At 53.5% G+C, this 18,657-nt stretch overlaps 3 protein-coding genes across 4 annotated transcripts; 1 reads left to right on the top strand and 2 right to left on the bottom strand.

Moving 5' to 3' along the window:
- Positions 1-549: 549 nt before the first annotated feature.
- RNASEH2A (ribonuclease H2 subunit A) lies at positions 550-7,686 on the bottom strand. 2 transcript variants are annotated; one of them, XM_054464195.2, is made up of 8 exons: positions 7,420-7,551; positions 7,141-7,212; positions 6,891-7,014; positions 6,700-6,787; positions 3,992-4,129; positions 3,796-3,883; positions 987-1,110; positions 550-865 (listed from the first exon to the last, which is right to left on the bottom strand). In XM_054464195.2, exons 1-8 carry the CDS (start codon positions 7,544-7,546, stop codon positions 727-729), a joined length of 900 nt encoding a protein of 299 aa, XP_054320170.1. In that variant the 5' UTR covers positions 7,547-7,551; the 3' UTR covers positions 550-726. The 2 variants fall into 2 exon arrangements, with proteins under 2 accessions (XP_054320170.1, XP_063513994.1); XM_063657924.1 differs by lacking the exon at positions 987-1,110 and having other exon boundaries at positions 7,420-7,686.
- THSD8 (thrombospondin type 1 domain containing 8) lies at positions 7,420-12,228 on the bottom strand. The gene is made up of 3 exons (XM_054464213.2): positions 11,974-12,228; positions 9,895-10,100; positions 7,420-7,835 (listed from the first exon to the last, which is right to left on the bottom strand). Exons 1-2 carry the CDS (start codon positions 12,119-12,121, stop codon positions 9,901-9,903), a joined length of 348 nt encoding a protein of 115 aa, XP_054320188.1. The 5' UTR covers positions 12,122-12,228; the 3' UTR covers positions 7,420-7,835; positions 9,895-9,900.
- Positions 12,229-12,315: 87 nt separating this feature from the next.
- PRDX2 (peroxiredoxin 2) lies at positions 12,316-17,340 on the top strand. The gene is made up of 6 exons (XM_054464207.2): positions 12,316-12,453; positions 12,923-13,034; positions 13,124-13,277; positions 13,894-14,016; positions 14,203-14,333; positions 16,997-17,340. Exons 2-6 carry the CDS (start codon positions 12,932-12,934, stop codon positions 17,080-17,082), a joined length of 597 nt encoding a protein of 198 aa, XP_054320182.1. The 5' UTR covers positions 12,316-12,453; positions 12,923-12,931; the 3' UTR covers positions 17,083-17,340.
- Positions 17,341-18,657: the final 1,317 nt, after the last annotated feature.

Genomic DNA, 18,657 nt, shown 5'->3' with positions numbered 1-18,657 from the left:
AAAAATTAGCTGAGTGTGGTGGCACACGCCTGTAGTCACAGCTACGTGGGAGGCTGAGGCAGGTGAATTGCTTGAACCCAGGAGGCAGAGGTTGCAGTGAGCCGAGATCGCATCACTGCACTCCAGCCTGGTGATAAAGTGAGACTCCGTCTCAAAAAAACAAAAAAGAAAGAAAAGAAAAGAAAATTAGCCGGGTGTGGTGGCGTGCACCTGTAATCCCAGCTACTTGGGAGGCTGAGACAGGAGAATTGCTTGAACCAGGGAGGTGGAGGTTGCAGTGAGCCGAGATCGTGCCATGGTACTCCAGCCTGGGCAACAGGAGACTGTGTCTCCAAAAAAAAAAAAAATTAGTTGGGCATGGCACACGCCTATAGTCCCAGCTGCTTGGGAAACTGAGGCAGAAGAATCGCTTGAACCTGGAAGGCAGAGGTTGCAGTGAGCTGAGATGGCCCCATTCTACTCCAGCCTGGGTGACAGAGTGAGACTTTGTCTCTCAAAAAAATTAAATTAAATTAAATTAAATTAAAAAATGAAAAAAATCAAACCAAATAAAATCAATCAACCAACACCCATTCTGTTTAAGGTTCCAAAAGGAAGTAGCTGGACCCGGCTGCAGAGCACACTCCCCTCGCTTCTCTCCCAAAAGTACATCCCCTATGTGTGGTTCTCTTTAAACAATTTTAATGTCTGGGTTGGGGAGGCAGGTAGAGTGCGTAGAGGCAGCTGCTAGAGGCTGGTTGCTGACTCCAGGCCACGTTCCAGGAAATATCGGTGGGAAGAACGGGGACGGGCTTGGGACCCTTCATTGAGGAAGTAGGATGTGATCTTCCTGAGTCCCTCCTGATCCTCGGGTGCTGAGTCCTCCCTGTGGGAGAGAGGTGATGACAGTGACCACTTCCACGGGGAGCAGCCCTCTCAGGCAGGGCTGAATGCTGGCCTCCCTCCTTCCTTCCCTATAGCACCCCCAGGACATCAATGACACCCACCATATAACATCTTCTGCCCCTTTCTCCAGGATGGTCTGGGCCGTGCGCCAGCTGAACCGGACAAACTGGGGGAAGCCGAACACAGGCTCCACGTGCTCCTTCAACCACGCTTTTGTCTTGGGATCTGGGGTAGGGTGGGCAATGGTGACAGTCCAAGTTGCACCATAACATTCAAGCTCCCTGCCACTCTTTTTTTTTCTTTGAGATGGAGTCTCACTCTGTAGCCAGGCTGGAGTGCAGTGGCACGATCTCGGCTCACTGCAACCTCCACCTCCCGGATTCAAGCAATTCTCCTGCCTCAGCCTCCCAAGTAGCTGGGACTACAGGCGCACGCCACCACACCCAGCTAAATTTTGTATTTTTACTAGTGACGAGGTTTCACCATGTTGGCCAGGATGGTCTCAATTGCTTGACCTCGTGATCTACCCACCTTGGCCTCCCAAAGTGCTGGGATTACAGGCGTGAGCCACCGCGCCCGGCCTCCTTGCCGCTCTTCTAAGGCTTCCTCCTGAGTACCTGGGGCACCTCCTCTTGTCTGAGGCACCTTCTTGCCACAGGACCTTTACCTGGCCAAGAGCTGCTCAAAGGGCAGTGCAGGGAGACTGCCTCTGAGACATCTCCTTGACCTCCAAGAACAAGTCATTAAACATTTTTATTTTATTTATTTATTTTTTGAAATGGAGTCTTGCTCTGTCACCCAGGCTGGAGTGCAGTGGTGCGATCTCGGCTCACTGCAACCTCCGCCTCCCAGGTTCAAGCGATTCTCCTGCCTCAGCCTCCCAAGTAGCTGGGACTACAGCCACCCACCACCATACCTGGCTAATTTTTGTATTTTTAGTAGAGACGGGGTTTCACCATATTGGACAGGCAGGCTGGTCTCAAACTCCTGACCTCAGGTAATCCACCCACCTCAGCCTCCCAAAGTGCTGGGATTACAGGTGTGAACACCACGCCCAGCCTTTTTATTTTTTTGAGACAGGGTCTCGCTCTATTACCCAGACTGGAGTTGTAGTGACATTATCACAGCTCAATGCAACCTCTGCCTCCCAGGCTCAAGCCATCCTCCCACCTCAGCCTCCCAAGTAGCTGGGACTACAGGTGTGCACCACCACACCTGGCTAATTTTTGTATTTTTTGCAGAGATGGAGTCTTGTCATATTGCCCAGGCTGGTTGTGAATTCCTGAGTTCACATGATCTACCTGCTTCTGTCTCTTAAAATGCTAGGATTACAGGCATGAGCCATCTGGCCCGGCCTGTCATTAAACATTATTATTATTATTATTATTATTATTATTATTATTTTGAGATGGAGTTTTGCTCATTTCTCAGGCTAGAGTGCAATTATGCGATCTTGGCTCACTGCAACCTCCACCTCCCAGGTTCAAGCAATTCTCCTGCCTCAGCCTCCCGAGTCACTGGGATTATGGGCGTGCGCCACCACGTCCAGCTAATTTTGTATTTTTAGTAGAGACGGGGTTTCTCCATGTTGGTCAGGCTGGTCTAGAACTCCTGACCTCAAAGGATCCACACACCTCAGTCTCCCAAAGTCCTGGGATTACAGGTGTGAGCCACCACGCCTGGCTAACATTTTTTTTTGGCACAGGATCTCACCTTGTCACCAAGGCTGAAGTGCAGTGGCATAATCATAGCTCACTGCAGCCTCCAACTCCTGGGCTCAAGCAACCCACCCACCTTAGCCTCCTCCTCCAGAGTAGCTGGGACTACAGGTGGGCACTACTACAACCGGCTAATTTTTTAAATTTTTTATAGAGATGGGGGTCTCGCTATGTTGCCCAGGCTGGTCTTGAACTTGAGGACTCAAGCGGTTCTCCTACCTCAGCTTCCCAAAGTGCTGGGATTACAGGCGTGAGCCACCACGCCTGGTCCCCTTCCCCTTAACAAAGGGACAAATGCCCACCTTGGGTCTCAGTCCATCACTGGGGCTCCAGAAAGACAGCAAAGTGGGAAGCGGGGAAGAGAGCAGCAATCCTATGCCCTGGAATCCAGCTCCATCACTCACTGGCTGTGTGGCCATAAACAAATGGCACCACTGTGTAACGCTTGGCCTCTTTCACTGTGGAGTAGGGTGACCAGAACAATTCAGAAAACCTCCAGCCAGGCACAGTAGTTCACACCTGTAATCCTAGCTATTTGGGAGTCCAAGGCAGGAAGATCATTTAAGCCCAGGAATTCAAGACCAGGCTGGGCAACATAGGGAGACCCCATCTCTTTAAAAAAAGAAGAAAAAAAGGGCCAGGGATGGTGGCTCATGGCTGTAATCCCAGCACTTTGAAAGACCAAGGTGGGAGGACTGCCTGACTCCAGGAGTTTGGACCAGCCTGGGCAACATGACAAGACCTCATCTCTATAAAAACAAAAAATAGGCTGGGCACAGTGGCTCACGCCTGTAATCCCAGCACTTTGAGAGGCTGAGCCGGGCAGATCACCTAAGGTCAGGAGTTCAAGACCAGCCTGACCAACATGGAGAAAACTCATCTCTACTAAAAACACAAAATTAGCTGAGTGTGGTGGCGCATGCCTGTAATCCCAGCTACTCGCGAGGCTGAGGCAGGAGGATTGCTTGAAGCCAGGAGGTGGAGGTTTTGGTGAGCCCAGATCGCACCATTGCACTCTAGCCTGGGCAACAAGAGCAAAACTCCGTCTCAAAAAATAAACAAAAATAACAAATAAAAACAAAAAATAAGCAAAATAAAATGATAAACGACAGAAAGGAAAAAAAGAAAACCTGAGAAGTGTGCTCAGCCCTGGCCATTTCAACATTAGTACCATAGTCACGTGTCTGCTCACCATTGGGGTAGCCTGAGCCATAATCAGTATCCGAGTCCTGCAGTTTCTCCACGAACTGCCATTTCTTCACGGCCTGGTCCCGGGCCACCTGTGGGCAAGACAGGCACCCGGAATCTCCCTCCTTCCCTTTGGTGGCCATGCCTGGCCCCTATATAGTGGGATGGTGGAAGCCAGCCATGGCTAGTAGGGTACTGACCTTGGCACAGATGCTGGCAGCACTAACCACCGGGTACAGGGCATCTGCTTTGGCCTTGACCGTCACCTCAATCCCGGGAAAACTTTGCTGCAGCCGCGCCTGGTATGTCTCTGGCATCCCTACGGTGTCCACGAATACCTGCCACGGCAACAGACACATATTAACTGAACAAACAACTGTACCAATGCTCTAGCCTCACAGCCCTGGCACGTTCTTCCTGCTACCCAGAATCCTCTTCTCACAGCATGTCCCCAGGCTGGATCAATCAGGGATTTCAACTCGAACATCTCCTCCTAGGTCAGGCAAAGTTGTTCAGGCCTGTGATCCCAGCACTTTGGGAGGCTGAGGCGGGAGGATTGCTTGAGCCTGGGAGTTTGAGACCAGGATTGGCAACACCGTGAGACCCCATCTTTATAAAAACATAAAATAAATACAATAAAATAAAACAAAGAGAAAAATCACCTCTTGAAGAGGCTTCCTCTGATCACGCTGCTTTTACTCTAACTTATTTAGCACCTACTGCATGCCACATACTGTTCTAGGAACTGAGGTGGCAGAAAACACTAGAAAAAAATTGGTAGAGTGCATTAGTACAACCCTGTAATCCCAACACTTTAGGAAGCCAAAGTGGGAGGATTGCTTGAGGGCAGGTGGTCGAGACCAACCTGGGCAACATATGGAGACTCTGTTTCTACAAAAAATAAAAAGTTAGCTAGGTGTAGTGGTGAATAAAGGCTTGAAGGAGGTGAGGAAGTGAACTGTGCAGAGATCTGGGGAAGAGGGCTCTAGGTGTGAGAACAGCCAGTACAAAGGCCCTGAGCTGGGACCAGGTTCATGATGCTGGGCCCATGCATGGGGGCCTTTGGCTGCAACACCAAAGAGAGGGTCCAAGAGCTGCTGGGGGAAAGTGGTATCTCCACAGCAGTACTGTTTTCAGAAACAACCTTTATTTTTTGTTTACCAGCTGACCATCTTTCATTTTTTATTTTTATTTTTTTTATTTTTAGTAGAGACGGGGTTTCACCATGTTGGTCAGGCTGGTCTCGAACTCCTGACCTGATGATCCGCCCGCCTCGGCCTCCCAAAATGCTGGGATTACAGGTGTGAGCCACTGCGCCCAACCTCCAGCTAACCATCTTTCTGCCCAGGATAGGCCCTGAACCCCCACGGGCAGCGCCCTTGTCTGTCTATGCCAGTTACTATATCGCCAGCTCTGCATTTGGGCCTGGTCCTCAGGTCCCTCCTCAGCAAGGTCTACCTTGCTATAATTCCTTTTCTTTCTTCTTCTTTTTGTAGAGATGGAGTCTCGCTATGTTGCCCAGGCTGGTCTGGAACTCCTGGCCTCAACGGATTTGCTCACCTCGGCTTCCCAAAGTGCTGGGACTACAGGCGTGAGCCACCACACCCGGCATACAATTCCTACGTCGAGGTTATTTTGCCTTGTTATTCTCTCAAAATGGTCTGTTCTTTCATTGAGAGCATTCGAGGCAATGCTGATTTATGTTTTTCTCTGGTAATTTAATGTAATTCTCCCCCACTCGACTGTGAATTTTCCTAATTTCCACTGTGATCGGAAAACTAAATGTCAAGATGTGCATTTCAAAAAGACTACCTTCTGTTGCTGCATGGGGAACAGACTGGAGGGGATAGGAGGGTGAGGGATGACAGAGGACACTCAGCAGATGTCCAGGGAGTGGGGGGTGTCCTGGGCTAGGACAGAGGTGGCAGGTAGACACATGTGGAATTTGTTCTGGAGACTGAGCCTTTAGGATGAGGGAGAGATTAGATGGAGATGGGACTAGGGTTTACGCTGTGGTCCTCAGTGTGGCACACATTTAGGGCAGAAACAGGAGCACGAAATCAACAGTAGCAATGAATATGCCTGAGGCACTCCAGACGCATCTGATGCTGAATCTGCCCACTGCACATTTTTGTCCACATTTATTTTTTTTAATCTTATTTTTATTTTTCGGTCCATCCCCCACGCTGGAGTGCAATGGCGCGATCTCAGCTCACTGCAACCTCCACCTCCCAGGTTCAAGTAATTCTCCCGCCTCGGCCTCACCAATAGGTGGGATTACAGGCACCCGCCACCATGCCGGACGAATTTTTTGTATTTTCAGTAGAGACGGGGTTTCACCATGTTGGCCAGGATGGTCTTCAACTCCTGACCTCAGGTGATCTGCCCGCCTCAGCCTCCCAAAGCGTTGGGATTACAGCCGTGAGCCACCGTGCCTGGCCTCCCATTTTTAGTTTATTTTTATTTATTTATTTATTTTTTTTGAGACAGGGTCTTGCTCTGTTGCCCAGGTTGGAGTGCAATGGCACAATCTTGGCTCACTGCAACTTCTGCCTCCTGGGTTCAAGCGATTCTCCTGCCTCAGCCTCCTGAGTAGCTAGGATTACAGGCGCCTGCCACCACGTCCAGCTAATTTTTGTATTTTTAGTAGAGACGGGGTTTCACCATGTTGGTCATGCTGGTCTCGAACTCTTGACCTCCAGTGATCTACCTGCCGCGGCCTCCCAAAGTGCTGCGATTATAGGCGTGAGCCACTGCGCCCTGACTCCATTTTTGAGTTGGGGGTCTTCCTTTGTCACCCTGGATGGAGTGCTGTGGCATGATCATGGCTCACTGCAGTCTCGAACTCCTGTTTCGTCCCCATTTTATCCTGAGATGACCAAATGGGGACAACTTACAGTTAACTCACCTGGGTGACGTTCACGCCCTGGTCCAATGCATACTGTATAAGCCCAGTGGCTGTATCATGTGACAGGGAGTTCAGGTTGTATTTGACCCTGTGGTGGGGAACAGAGCCCAGTTAACCTCATTCTAGGAACAAAGCCTGGTCAGCCCATGTTGGCTTCCCCTCTCCCACAGCCCCTCCCGGGGACCCCTCACCGCCCAAGCATGCTGGTAGAGATGAGGTTTGGAGACAGCACATCCAGCGCCCAGCCGACAAAGTCCCTGTCCTCCATTTTCGCAAACAGCCTTTCCCGCTCACTCTCCAATAAGGTCTTTGAGTCTGGGAGGAGGTTTGGAAGAGAAGGGGAACAGCTGGTTCTCCCAGTTCCTGCCCTCCCCTTTCAGTTCTCACCTGCCCCTGCACATACCCAGGAATCCCTTTCCCAGACGCACACCTCGGACTCACCTGCCACTTTCAGCGCCTCCAGATCTGCTAGGCGGGACAGGGGACAATAACAGATGGCGTAGACCATGGGGCCTGGGGAGGAGGGGTGTCAGTTTTCTGGCAGCCGGGGTCCAATCACTGAGCCCGTGAAAGTTGCCATTCATCCCTGTTCTATCATCACTGCTTCTTTAGGTGCCATCACCACGACCACATCCCCTTCCCTGGTGCGGTGCAATCCCAACTCCCGTTTCCCGTATCCCCCGTACCACGCCCCTCCCCTCCCTGGCCCTAGGGGCGCACCCAGCACGGGGCCCCTGCCAGCCTCATCGACGCCCAGGACGCAAGGCTCCTTGCGGCACACCGCGGGCACAGGCGAACTCAGGCGACAGCGGCCCGTATTGTCTCTCTCCAGCTCGCTGAGATCCATGCCGCCTCGGCCGCCACCACCAGCTGCAAGAACTAATACCGCAGCAGCGGGTCTCGGCGCGCGTTTTCCGCGGGCCCCGCAGCGGCGCTTGTTTCCGGCCAATCCGCGGGCAGAACACGCCCCTGGCGCTCCCGCCGCCGTGGTCGCTTACGCAGCCGACGCCGACGTCGCTGCCGTGCGCTCTCCTGGGAATTGTAGTCCGGAAGGGCTACGGCCGAACACTCAGCTTGGGGAATTTGGTGGACGGGGTCACTTTGCAAGCTCTGCTTCACGGTCTCTGAGGCCCCGCCTGCGTTGGCCGGTGGGAAGAGGGGGAAATAAGAGGGAAACTGAGACGCAGCTTCGAAGACCCAGCCTAATGGGGAACTAGAGAGTCAAATATCACCCCACTCCCAGGACACGGGTTCCCGCATCACTGGGTCCCCAACTTCCACTTGGATTCAGGCCCTTTACTTGCGGTCCCTGCTTCCATACACATTCTAAGTCCCCTGGACCAGGTAGCCCCGCTTCCACTAAACTCAGGCTTTTGGATTTGGAGTCCCCAAACTCTCTCTTTGTTGCTCCCTTCGGCCCACCTCCACTCCCTGCAAGATCTGTGCTTCCTAACCTCTGTCTCATTCAGGGCCAAGCCTTCCCCACCCCCGTTGGAGATCACAGACCTCAGTGGACTCCTGCTCAGGGTCTCTGCCCCCTATAGAAGCTCATTCCTCCCAACTTAGAATGAATGTCCCCACCCCCATCCCTCGACCACCTTTTTTTTTTTTTTTGAGACAGAGTCTCGCTCTGTCGCCCAGGCTGGAGTGCAATGACGCCATCTCCGCTCACTGCAAGCTCCGCCTCCCGGGTTCACGCCATTCTCCTGCCTCAGCCTCCTGAGTAGCTGGGACTACAGGCGCCCGCCACCACACCCGGCTAATTTTTTGTACTTTTTAGTAGAGACGGGGTTTCACCGTGTTAGCCAGGTTGGTCTCGATTTCCTGTCCTTGTGATCCGCCCGCCTCGGCCTCCCAAAGTGCTGGGATTACAGGCGTGAGCCACCGCGCCCAGGCTTTTTTTTTTTTTTTTAGACAGGGTCTCTCTCTGTTGCCCAGGCTGGAGTGCAGTGGCGCGATCTTGGCTCACTGCAACCTCCACCTCCTGGGCTGACGCGATCCTCCCACCTCAGTCTCCCAAGCAGCTGGACTACAGGTGCACACCACACCACCATGCTCGACTATTTTTGGTATTTTTTTATAGAGATGGGGTCTCATTATGTTGCCCAGGCTGGCTTCAAACTCCTGGGCTCAAATGATCCGGTCGCCTCCGCCTCCCAAAGTGTTGGGATTACAAGCCTGAGCCAGCCAGCCACAGTGCCTGGCCTCCACCACTTCTTCTATTCCCTGGACTCACTGGGGCTCATGTCCTCTGCCTGTGGGTTCCCGTCCCTTACCAGGCTCATGCCCCTTCCTCAGGGTCCTAGTTCATTGTCTCTTTATCTCCTTTTACTCCTCTGCGCCTCCCTCTCCACTTTTTTTTTTTTTTTTTTTTTTTTTGAGACAGGATGTTACTCTGTTGCCCAGGCTGGATAGCAGTGTAGCGAGCTCGGCTCACTGTAACCTTTGCCTCCCAGGCTCAAGCGATCCTCCCTCCCCATCCTACCGAGTAGCTGGGACCACAGGCATGTGCCGCCACGCTCGTCTAATTTAAATTTTTTTTTTTTTTTTTTAGACGGAATCTCACTCTGTCGCCCAGGCTGGAGTGCAGTGGCGTGATCTCTGCTCACTGCAAGCTCCGCCTCCCGGGTTCACGTCATTCTCCTGCCTCAGCCTCCCCAGTAGATGGGACTACAGGCGCCCGCCACCGCGCCCGGCTAATTTTTTATATTTTTAGTAGAGACGGGGTTTCACCGTGTTAGCCATGATGGTCTCTATCTCCTGACCTTGCGATCCGCCCGCCTCGGCCTCCCAAAGTGCTGGGATTACAGGCGGGAGCCACTGCGCCCGGCCTAATTTTAAAAATTTTTATGGAGAGGTGAACTCAACTGTATTGCTCAGACTGATCTTGAACTCCTGGACTCAAGAGATCCGCCTGCCTAGGCCTCCCAAAATTCTGGAATTACAGGCGTGAGCCCCGGCGCCCGGCGCCGCCTCCACTTTTCTCCTTTTCTCCTTAGATATCAGCGGGGCTCATGGCTCCTGACTCAGCTTCCCCCTAACCAAATCAGCCTCAAGTCACTCAAGACTTGGAGCCCCAGTTCTCCCTTCCCCAAACTCGCTTCATACCCGCCCCGCACCGCACGTCCTCCCTCCGGGCCCACACTGGGCCCCGCGGCTTGCCCCAGCCCTGCCTCCTCTGGGCCCCTCTCTCACCCGGGCTCAGAGCCTCCAGTCGCAGTCGAAGGGCTTGCAGGATGGACAATCCCGTTGCCGGCAGGGCCGTAACTGGATCAGGTTCTCCGGGTCCATGAAAACCGGGCCCGGCGCTGTGCCCACTACCTCGCGGCTGCGCTCCTGCTTGCCCAGGTCGCAGAGACACCGCCACTTTCCCCACGGGCCAAGGATTGAGTCCTCGACTTCTAGAGAAGGAGGGCAGAAGTGAAGACCTACGTGGAGGGGGCCTACTCCCAATCCCTTCCCCCAGAGAGGGAGAAAGATAGAGATACTAACACATAAGAGAAGCGCATATTCGCTAGACTCTGCCTCTGTGCCAGACACCCCGCCACAGATTATCTCATTTAAGCTTTTTTTTTTTTTTTTTTTTTTTTTGAGACAGGGTCTCGCTCCGTCGCCCAGGCTGGAGCGCAGTGGCGCAGTCACAGCTCACTGCAGCCTCAACCTCCTGGGCTCAAGCAATCCTCCTACCTCAGCCTCCCAAGTAGCTGGGACTACAGGCACGTGCCACTGTGCCTGGCTAATTTTTTGTATTTTTTGCAGAGACTGTGTTTCACCATGTTGCCCAGGCTGGTCTGGAACTCCTGGGCTCAAGAGATACTCCCATCTCAGCCTCCCAAAGTGCTGGGATTACAGGTGTGAGCCAGCCACCATGCCTAGCCTCATTTAATATTTCCATGAGTCTCAGGTGGGGAAACCAAGACCCAGAGACAGCAAGCCAACCTTCCAAGCTCATATATGGAGTAAGTGGCCTGGAGGAACTACAACCTGACACTTCCAGGCTGTGCCAGCCTGCCCAGTTGTGAGTGTCCTACAACATCCTTGGTGCCCGCCATTTGAAGCTGACTTCTGTCTTCAGGGGTGTGACCATGGCCCTACCTAGAAGGCACAATGCCACCTGACAGCAGGGCTGTCAAGTGATAAGTGGCATAATTGACATAATGAAGGTAAGTAAATCTCCCGGTGCTGTGCTAGCATATACAAACCAATTTATTATGATCAGTTTGTTTGTTTGTTTGTTTTGAGACAGGATCTTGCTCTGTTACCCAGGTTGGAATGCAAGGGCGTAATCATGGCTCACTGCAGCTTCAAACTCCTTGGCACAAATGGTCCTCCTGTATCAGCCTCTTGCGTAGCTGGGACTACAGGCACATGCCACCATGGCAGGCTAATTTATTTTTTATTTTTATTAATTTATTTATTTTTGTAGAGTAGGGGGTCTCTCCATGTTGCCCAGGATGGTCTTGAACTCCTGGGCTCAAGCAGTCCTCCCGCCTCGGCCTCCCAAAGTGCTGGGCCATCACGTCAGGCTAATTTTAAAATATTTTTTGTAGAGATGGAGTCTTGCTATGTGGGCCAGGCTGGTCTGGTCTCTGGGACCAAGGGATCCTCCCACCTCAGCCTCCAAAAGTGCTAGGATTATAGGCGTGAGCTACCGCGCCGGCCACTATGATCACTTTAAAGGGCTCTTTACTGAATCTGCCCCTTTCCCCTATGAGACAGATCTTATCCCAACTCCGATCTTATCCCAACTCACAGCTCACCAAGGTCTGACACCTTCTACCCTCCCACACCCACGTCTCTGCCACACCTCACCGACCTCTTTCCATTTCTCCTTCAGGCCTTTTCACCTTGGCACTTGCTATTCCCTCTTCCTTGGACATTCTTTCCCCAAATCTTTCCATTTCGGACTTTCGCTTGTCGTTCTCCCTGCAGTGGTCACGGGTCTTCTGCAACCGGACCCTCTCTGATTTCCCAAGCTTGCCCGCCCCCTTCTTTCTCTGTCTCTGCCCTTCCTGGCACCTATCCCCGAGTGTCAGCTTCAGTGTCCTGCCCACATCCCCTCTTCCCCTGGGTGCTGCTTTAAAGCAGTATCTATTTCAATATATCCAAGAGTAAACCGAGACTTAGAGAAAAGTAACCAGCCCAAGGGGACGCCTCCAGTGCGGAGCTGGGTGGAGATTTGCATCCCGCGGAGGAAGGTCCCTTTGCAGCCAGCAGGAGAAGTAGGGCAACGGGGAACCTTTGGGCATCGTCATCCCCGCCGCCTGAGGTTACCCTTTAGATGCTGCAGCCTCAGCTGCTCCCAGGTGTCACCTTCGCCCTGCTGCCCTAAGTACTGATAGTCCTGGTAGACCTGGGCAGGGGTCGCCAGCTGCAGGAGTAGCAGAGGCGCCAGCAGCAGCGCCGCCGGGGTCCGGGCCATGTCGGACTCCAACGGCCCCCAGCGCGCTCCCAGGCGGAAGGGTGCGCGGAGTCTGCGGCGGCCGCATTACCCCCGCGGGCCGGTGCAGTGGTCCCGGCCGAAGGCAACGCGTCTCCCCCCGCCGCCCGCAGGCGCATGGACCCGGCCGCACGCTCCCCCGCACCTGCGGGCGCAGTGGACCCGACCGCTCCGCTCGTCCTCTCCCTCCCCCGCGCCGTGCTCGTCTTGGTTCGGGCCGGGCATAAAAGGCTTCGCGGCCCAGGGCTCACTTGGCGCTGAGAACGCGGGTCCACGCGTGTGATCGTCCGTGAGTCTAGCCTTTGCCCACGCAGGTATGAACACCCGGAGTGCACCTGGTGGGAGGACCCCCTTCAGGCTGCTTTGGCCCGATCCTGACCTTAGTGCTGGCCGCCTTTGTTTTCCATCCGCTATAGTGGCCTCCTTTGTCCTTGCGGGGGAAACCGAGGCCACAACCTTGCAGCGCAGGCCTGATCGCCCGACTCCCCTCCCCCTGCTCGTGGGAGCCTCACTGTCTCCTTCTGGGCTGGGGGCTTGCGACACCGCCCTCCGGCCGACTCGCTCGTGGGGTGCTGGTGGCAGTGGCTGGGTCACTCGTGCTCTGGTTAGGAGGGCGGGTCTCCGGCAGCCTCCGGGCCTCGTAGACCGGGTACCCGGGAGGGTGAGGGTTAGTGCTGTCGCCTCCGCCGTGCTGACTCAGTCACAGGGCCCAGCACGCAGCGCGACCTTGGGTTGGGAGGACAAAGTGTCTTCCCGGGCGCACTGACCGGGTGGGGGTCTCAGCTTTCAGTCATGGCCTCCGGTAACGCGCGCATCGGAAAGCCGGCCCCTGACTTCAAGGCCACAGCGGTGGTTGATGGCGCCTTCAAAGAGGTGAAGCTGTCGGACTACAAAGGTGAGCGCGGCCCGGAGGGGGCCCAGGTAGAAGCGGGGTCGTGCATGAGAGAGGCTGGGCTCTAACCCCTCTTTGTCCCTTCTCCCCAGGGAAGTACGTGGTCCTCTTTTTCTACCCTCTGGACTTCACTTTTGTGTGCCCCACCGAGATCATCGCGTTCAGCAACCGTGCCGAGGACTTCCACAAGCTGGGCTGTGAAGTGCTGGGCGTCTCGGTGGACTCTCAGTTCACCCACCTGGCTTGGTATGAGCAGGGGCCAGAGAGGGAGGTTGCAGCCAAGCTCACACCCTCGGGTCTGAGCTGTGTGGCTTCGTGGCCATTGCTCAACCTCTGGAACCTGCGTTTCCCCATCTTGAAAATAATGGAAACATTGCCACCCAAGTCTTTAAGGATGATGACAGTAATTAGCATTTGACAACTAGTTGCCTGGCATATAGAGTTGCAGATGCAACTCAGATGCAACTCTATCTACTCTATCTACTTAGTTCCCAGGAGGGAGGCTGTGCGGCCCTATTTCATGAAGATGGAAACTCCAGTTCACCGAAGTGAAGGGCTGTACCCCATGACACAGCTAGAGGAGGATGGGAACTCTTAACACGGGCTCTCTGCTGGGTGATGCTGCAAGTTACAAGCACATGTGAAGCCACTTAGCTGGAGCTTTGCCTCTCAAACTTAGTCTTCCCAGCTGTGGGGATACAGTCCTTGCACCCAACCCAGGGTGGGGTGGGTGAGGCTCCCAGTGGCCTACTCTAAAGCCCCTTATCTCTGGCCTCCAGTGCTTATCACATTGGGCCCACAGGATGAGGACCCTGCTGTGCCAGGCATCGTGAGGCCCCAACTCTGTCTCTCCTACTCCCAGGATCAACACCCCCCGGAAGGAGGGAGGCTTGGGCCCCCTGAACATCCCCCTGCTTGCTGACGTGACCAGACGCTTGTCTGAGGATTACGGCGTGCTGAAAACAGATGAGGGCATTGCCTACAGGTACGGTGGGACCCTCAGCCCGGCTCAGGGAGCGCCCCGCCCCCCATTCCTGTGATGCTGGGACCACTCCTGTACAATGTCTTCTCTGCCCCCAGCCCTGTGGCTAGCAGCGGGTGGTTGGTAGTCCCTTCCTTGTCTCTGGCAGTGGGAGCTCCCAGCTCTCACTGGGAACCCTGATGTCTTCAGGGGCCTCTTTATCATCGATGGCAAAGGTGTCCTTCGCCAGATCACTGTTAATGATTTGCCTGTGGGACGCTCCGTGGATGAGGCTCTGCGGCTGGTCCAGGCCTTCCAGTACACAGACGAGCATGGGGAAGGTGAGCAGATACACACATGACACATGGGTACATACTGAGTGCCTCTGTCACTCATGCAAACATTCACTGCCTGTCCTCTTACCTGTCCAGATGGGTGTTAGGGCCCCAAAGAAGTTTCAGCTCAGGGTTTTGTCTGCAGGATGTTTCTAATGTGGTAGGAGACAAATACCCCTGACATTCAACCAAGGCAGACAAAGGGGCCAGGCTCAGTGGCTCACGGTTGTAATGCCAGCACTTTGGGAAGCTGTGGCGGCTGGATCACCTGAGATCAGGAGTTCGAGATCAGCCTGACCAACATGGTGAAACCCCGTCCCTACTAAGAACACAAAAAATTAGCTGAGCGTGGTGGTGCACGCTTGTAATCCCAGCTACTTGAGAGACTGAGGCAGGAGTTCGCTTGAACCCAGGAGGCAGAGGTTGCAGTGAGCTGAGATCGTACCATTGTACTCCAGTTTGGGCAACAGAGCAAAACTCGGTCTCAAAAAAAAAAAAAAAATTAGCCTGGTTTGTGAAGCATGCCTATAGTCCCAGCTACTCAGGAGGCTGAGGCCGGAGGATCACTTGAGACTGGGAGGTCAAGGCTGCAGTAAGCTGTGATCACACCACTGCACTCCAGCCTGGGTGACACAGCAAGACCCTGTCTCAAAAAAACAAACAAATAGGCCGGGTGTGGTGGCTCACACCTGTAATCCCAGCACTTTGAGAGGCCAAGGTGGGTGAATCATGAGGTCAGGAGTTTGAGACCAGCCTGACCAACATAGTGAAACCCCGTCTCTACTAAAAATACAAAAAAATTAGCTGGGTGTGGTGGTGGGTGCCTGTAATCCCAGCTACTTGGGAGGCTGAGGCAGGAGAGTCCCTTGAACCCAGAAGGGGGTTGCAGTAAGCCGAGATGGCACCACTGCACACCAGCCTGGGCGCCAGTGTGAGACTCCATCTCAAAAACAACAACAACAAAAAAACCTGTAGGGGTGGGGCAGAGGGACAAAGATGGGATTAAAAGGGCCAAAAAGACAGGAAGATGCTGTGTCTCATGCCTGTAGTTCCACCTACTCTGGAGAGTGAGGCAGAAGATTGCTTAAGCCCATGAATTTGAGTCCAGCCTAGGCAACATAGCAATACCCTATCTCTTTCTTTTTTTTTTTTTTTTTTTTTAAGAGATGGGGTATTGGTTAAAAAAAAAAAAAGAAAGAAAGAAAAGAGGCCAGATGCAGTGGCTCACACCTGTAATCCCAGCACTTTGGGAGGTCTAGGCGGGTGGATCACCTGAGGTCGGGAGTTCGAGACTAGCTTGACCAACATGGAGAAACCCCATCTCTACTAAAAATACAAAATTAGCCCAGCCTGGTGGTGCATGCCTGTAATCCCAGCTACTTGGGAGGCTGAGGCAAGAGAATCATTTGAAGCTGAGAGGCGGAGGTTGCAGTGAGCTGAGATCGCGCCATTGCACTCCAGCCTGGGCAACGAGTGAAGCTAAACTCCGTCTCAAAAAAAAAAAAAAGAGGCCGGGTGCGGTGGCTCACGCCTGTAATCCCAGCACTTTGGGAGGTTGAGGCAGGCGGATCATGAGGTCAGGAGATCGAGACCATCCTGGCTAACGTGGTGAAACCCCGTCTCTACTAAAAATACAAAAAAATTAGTTGGGCATGGTGGCGGGTGCCTGTAGTCCCAGCTACTCCGGAGGCTGAGGTAGGAGAATGGCGTGAACCCAGGAGGCAGAGCTTGCAGTGAGCAGAGATCGCGCCACTGCACTCCAACCTGGGCAACAGAGCAAGACTCCATCTTAGAAAAAAAAAAAAAAGAAAAAGGAGAGCTGGGTGGCAAAAATAAATTGAAGAATTAAGAGTAGGAAAAACACCAACTAGAAAATACTGAACTTGGCCAGGTATAGTGGCTCACGCCTGTAATCCTAGCACTTTGGGAGGCCAAGGCAGGTGGATCACCTGAGGTCAGGAGTTTGAGATCAGCCTGACCAATATGGTGAAACCCCGTATCTACTAAAAGTACCAAAAAATTAGCAGGGTGTGGTGGTGGGCACTTGTAGTCCTAGCTACTCAGGAGACTAAGGCAGGAGAATCACTTGAACCTGGGAGGCAGAGGTTGCAGTGAGCTGAGATCACGCCACTGCACTCCAGCCTGGGCAACAGAGCGGGACTCTGTCTCAAAAAAAAAAAAAAGAAGAAAAGAAAAAGAGAAAATACTGAACTTGGCTAGGCATGGTGGCTCACACCTGTAATCGCAGCACTTTGGGAGGCTAAGACGGGCAGATGACTTGAGGTCAGGAGTTCGAGACAAGTGTGGCTAACATGGTCTCTACCAGAAATACAAAAATTAGCCAGGCGTGGTGGTGCACCCCTGTAATTCCAGCTACTTGGGAGTCTGGGGCACGAGAATCGCTTGAACCCAGGAGGCAGAGGTTGCATGAGCTCAGATCATGCCACTGTACTTCAGCCTGGGCAACAGAGCAAGACTCTGTCTCAAAAAAAAAAAAAAGAAAGAAAGAAAAAATACTGAACTGAGCTTGGAGGGCTTCTCTTAATATCCACATTCCTGGGCCTGGACCACTTGCTTCCAGCATTTTCTTCTGCAACACAGGTCCTTGCTTTGCTTCACCTTGAACCTGGGGCTGTAGCCTTCATGTGCATCCTTGTGTCTTCCCACAGTTTGTCCCGCTGGCTGGAAGCCTGGCAGTGACACCATTAAGCCCAACGTGGATGACAGCAAGGAATATTTCTCCAAACACAATTAGGCTGGCTAACGGATAGTGAGCTTGTGCCCCTGCCTAGGTGCCTGTGCTGGGTGTCCACCTGTGCCCCCACCCGGGTGCCCTGTGCTGACCCAGGAAAGGCCAGATCTGCCCCTCTAAACTCCACATTATGGGACCCTGGAGGGCTAGGCCAAGGCCTTCTCATGCCTCCACCTAGGAGCTGAATAGTGACGCCCTCCCCCAAGCCCATCCAGCCGCACACAGGCCTAGAGGTGACCAATAAAGTATTAGGGAAAGGTGTGAGTCTGTGTTGGTGTGCTCTGTCCTTCCGTCCTCCCCTGCAACCCCCTTCTCCAGGCTCAGGCTTGGGAAACTGACCCTGTGGTTGCTCATCTTCGCCACATGGTGGCGGTCTTATCACATGCTCAGTTCCTGCTCTTTTCCTGCTTGCGCTCAAGGCGGTTTCGGAGGGGTGGGGCATGCCGTTTGTCCCTTGCAAATCCCAGGATGCCCTACATCCAGAAATCTGGCCATGCAAGGCAGCGCCCACATTTTGTCACCAGCCAGCCTGGGTTCAAATGCCGTTTAAGAGCTGTGATCGTCTCTGGGTCTCTTCAGCAGTAAAATGGGACTGCAAACCCAGATCACCATGCACGTGGTAAAAGTTGTAGGAGATAAGTTATGTGAAGCTCGGGGCCGAGGCCCTTGTGTAGGGCCCAGTTCCTAGTTCCTAAGACGGCTTCCTCGAGCTGGAAGGAACTCAGCCCAGTCTAGTCTTATGGGGAAGGGGGTGGGGACCCAGTCTTAAGAGCAGAACCAAGAATGAGAGCCTGAGCTACGTGCAGAGTGCAGAGTCCCTGCTGTGAGCTCTGCCCCACCCCAGGCTGGAAAGGTTGCCTGTCTGCCCCTGGGGTGGGAGGGTGGCAGTTAGGCTAGAAGGCAGGTATTAGCAAGGCAGGGTTCCCAGGGGTGCAGTTTAATATTGTGTGCGTTCAGGAAAGTAGTTTTGCTACTCTATGCCCCAATTTCCTCCTACAGAACAGGGCTAATACACTCGTTTAATCCATGGATCCACTATTAATGCTGGTACACACCTAATACCCTCTAAGGGTCACTCATCTCCCTTGGAATTTAATCTACACTCCTCCCCAAGGCCCCTGCTCAGTCTCCCTTGACATCTGCCCTGTTGTGGTTCACTCCATTCCAGACACAGCTGGCTTCCTGCTGTTCTTTCACAGGCTCACCTGGCTACATGAATTTTGCCATTTAAGAGCTGCTCCCAAGGCCGGGCACAGTGGCTCACGCCTGTAATCCCAGCACTTTGGGAGGCCGAGACAGGCGGATCACGAGGTCAGGAGATCGAGACCATCCTGGCTAATATGATGAAACCCCATCTCTACTAAAAAAAAACAAAAAATTAGCCAGGCGTGTTCGCGGGCGCCTGTAGTCCCAGCTACTTGGGAGGCTGAGGCAGGAGAATGGCGTGAACCCGGGAGGCAGAGCTTGCAGTGAGCCGAGATCCTGCCACCGTACTCTAGCCTGGGCAACAGAGCGAGACTCCGTCTCAAAAAAAAAAAAAAAGAGCTGCTCCCAGTGGAGCAGGGTGGCTCATGCCTG

Source organism: Pongo pygmaeus, chromosome 20 (assembly GCF_028885625.2).
Source record: "Pongo pygmaeus isolate AG05252 chromosome 20, NHGRI_mPonPyg2-v2.0_pri, whole genome shotgun sequence".
Lineage (NCBI taxonomy): Eukaryota > Metazoa > Chordata > Mammalia > Primates > Hominidae > Pongo > Pongo pygmaeus.
The sequence above is the reverse complement of the archived record's forward strand: the minus strand, read 5'-3'. Positions and strand labels throughout refer to the sequence as shown.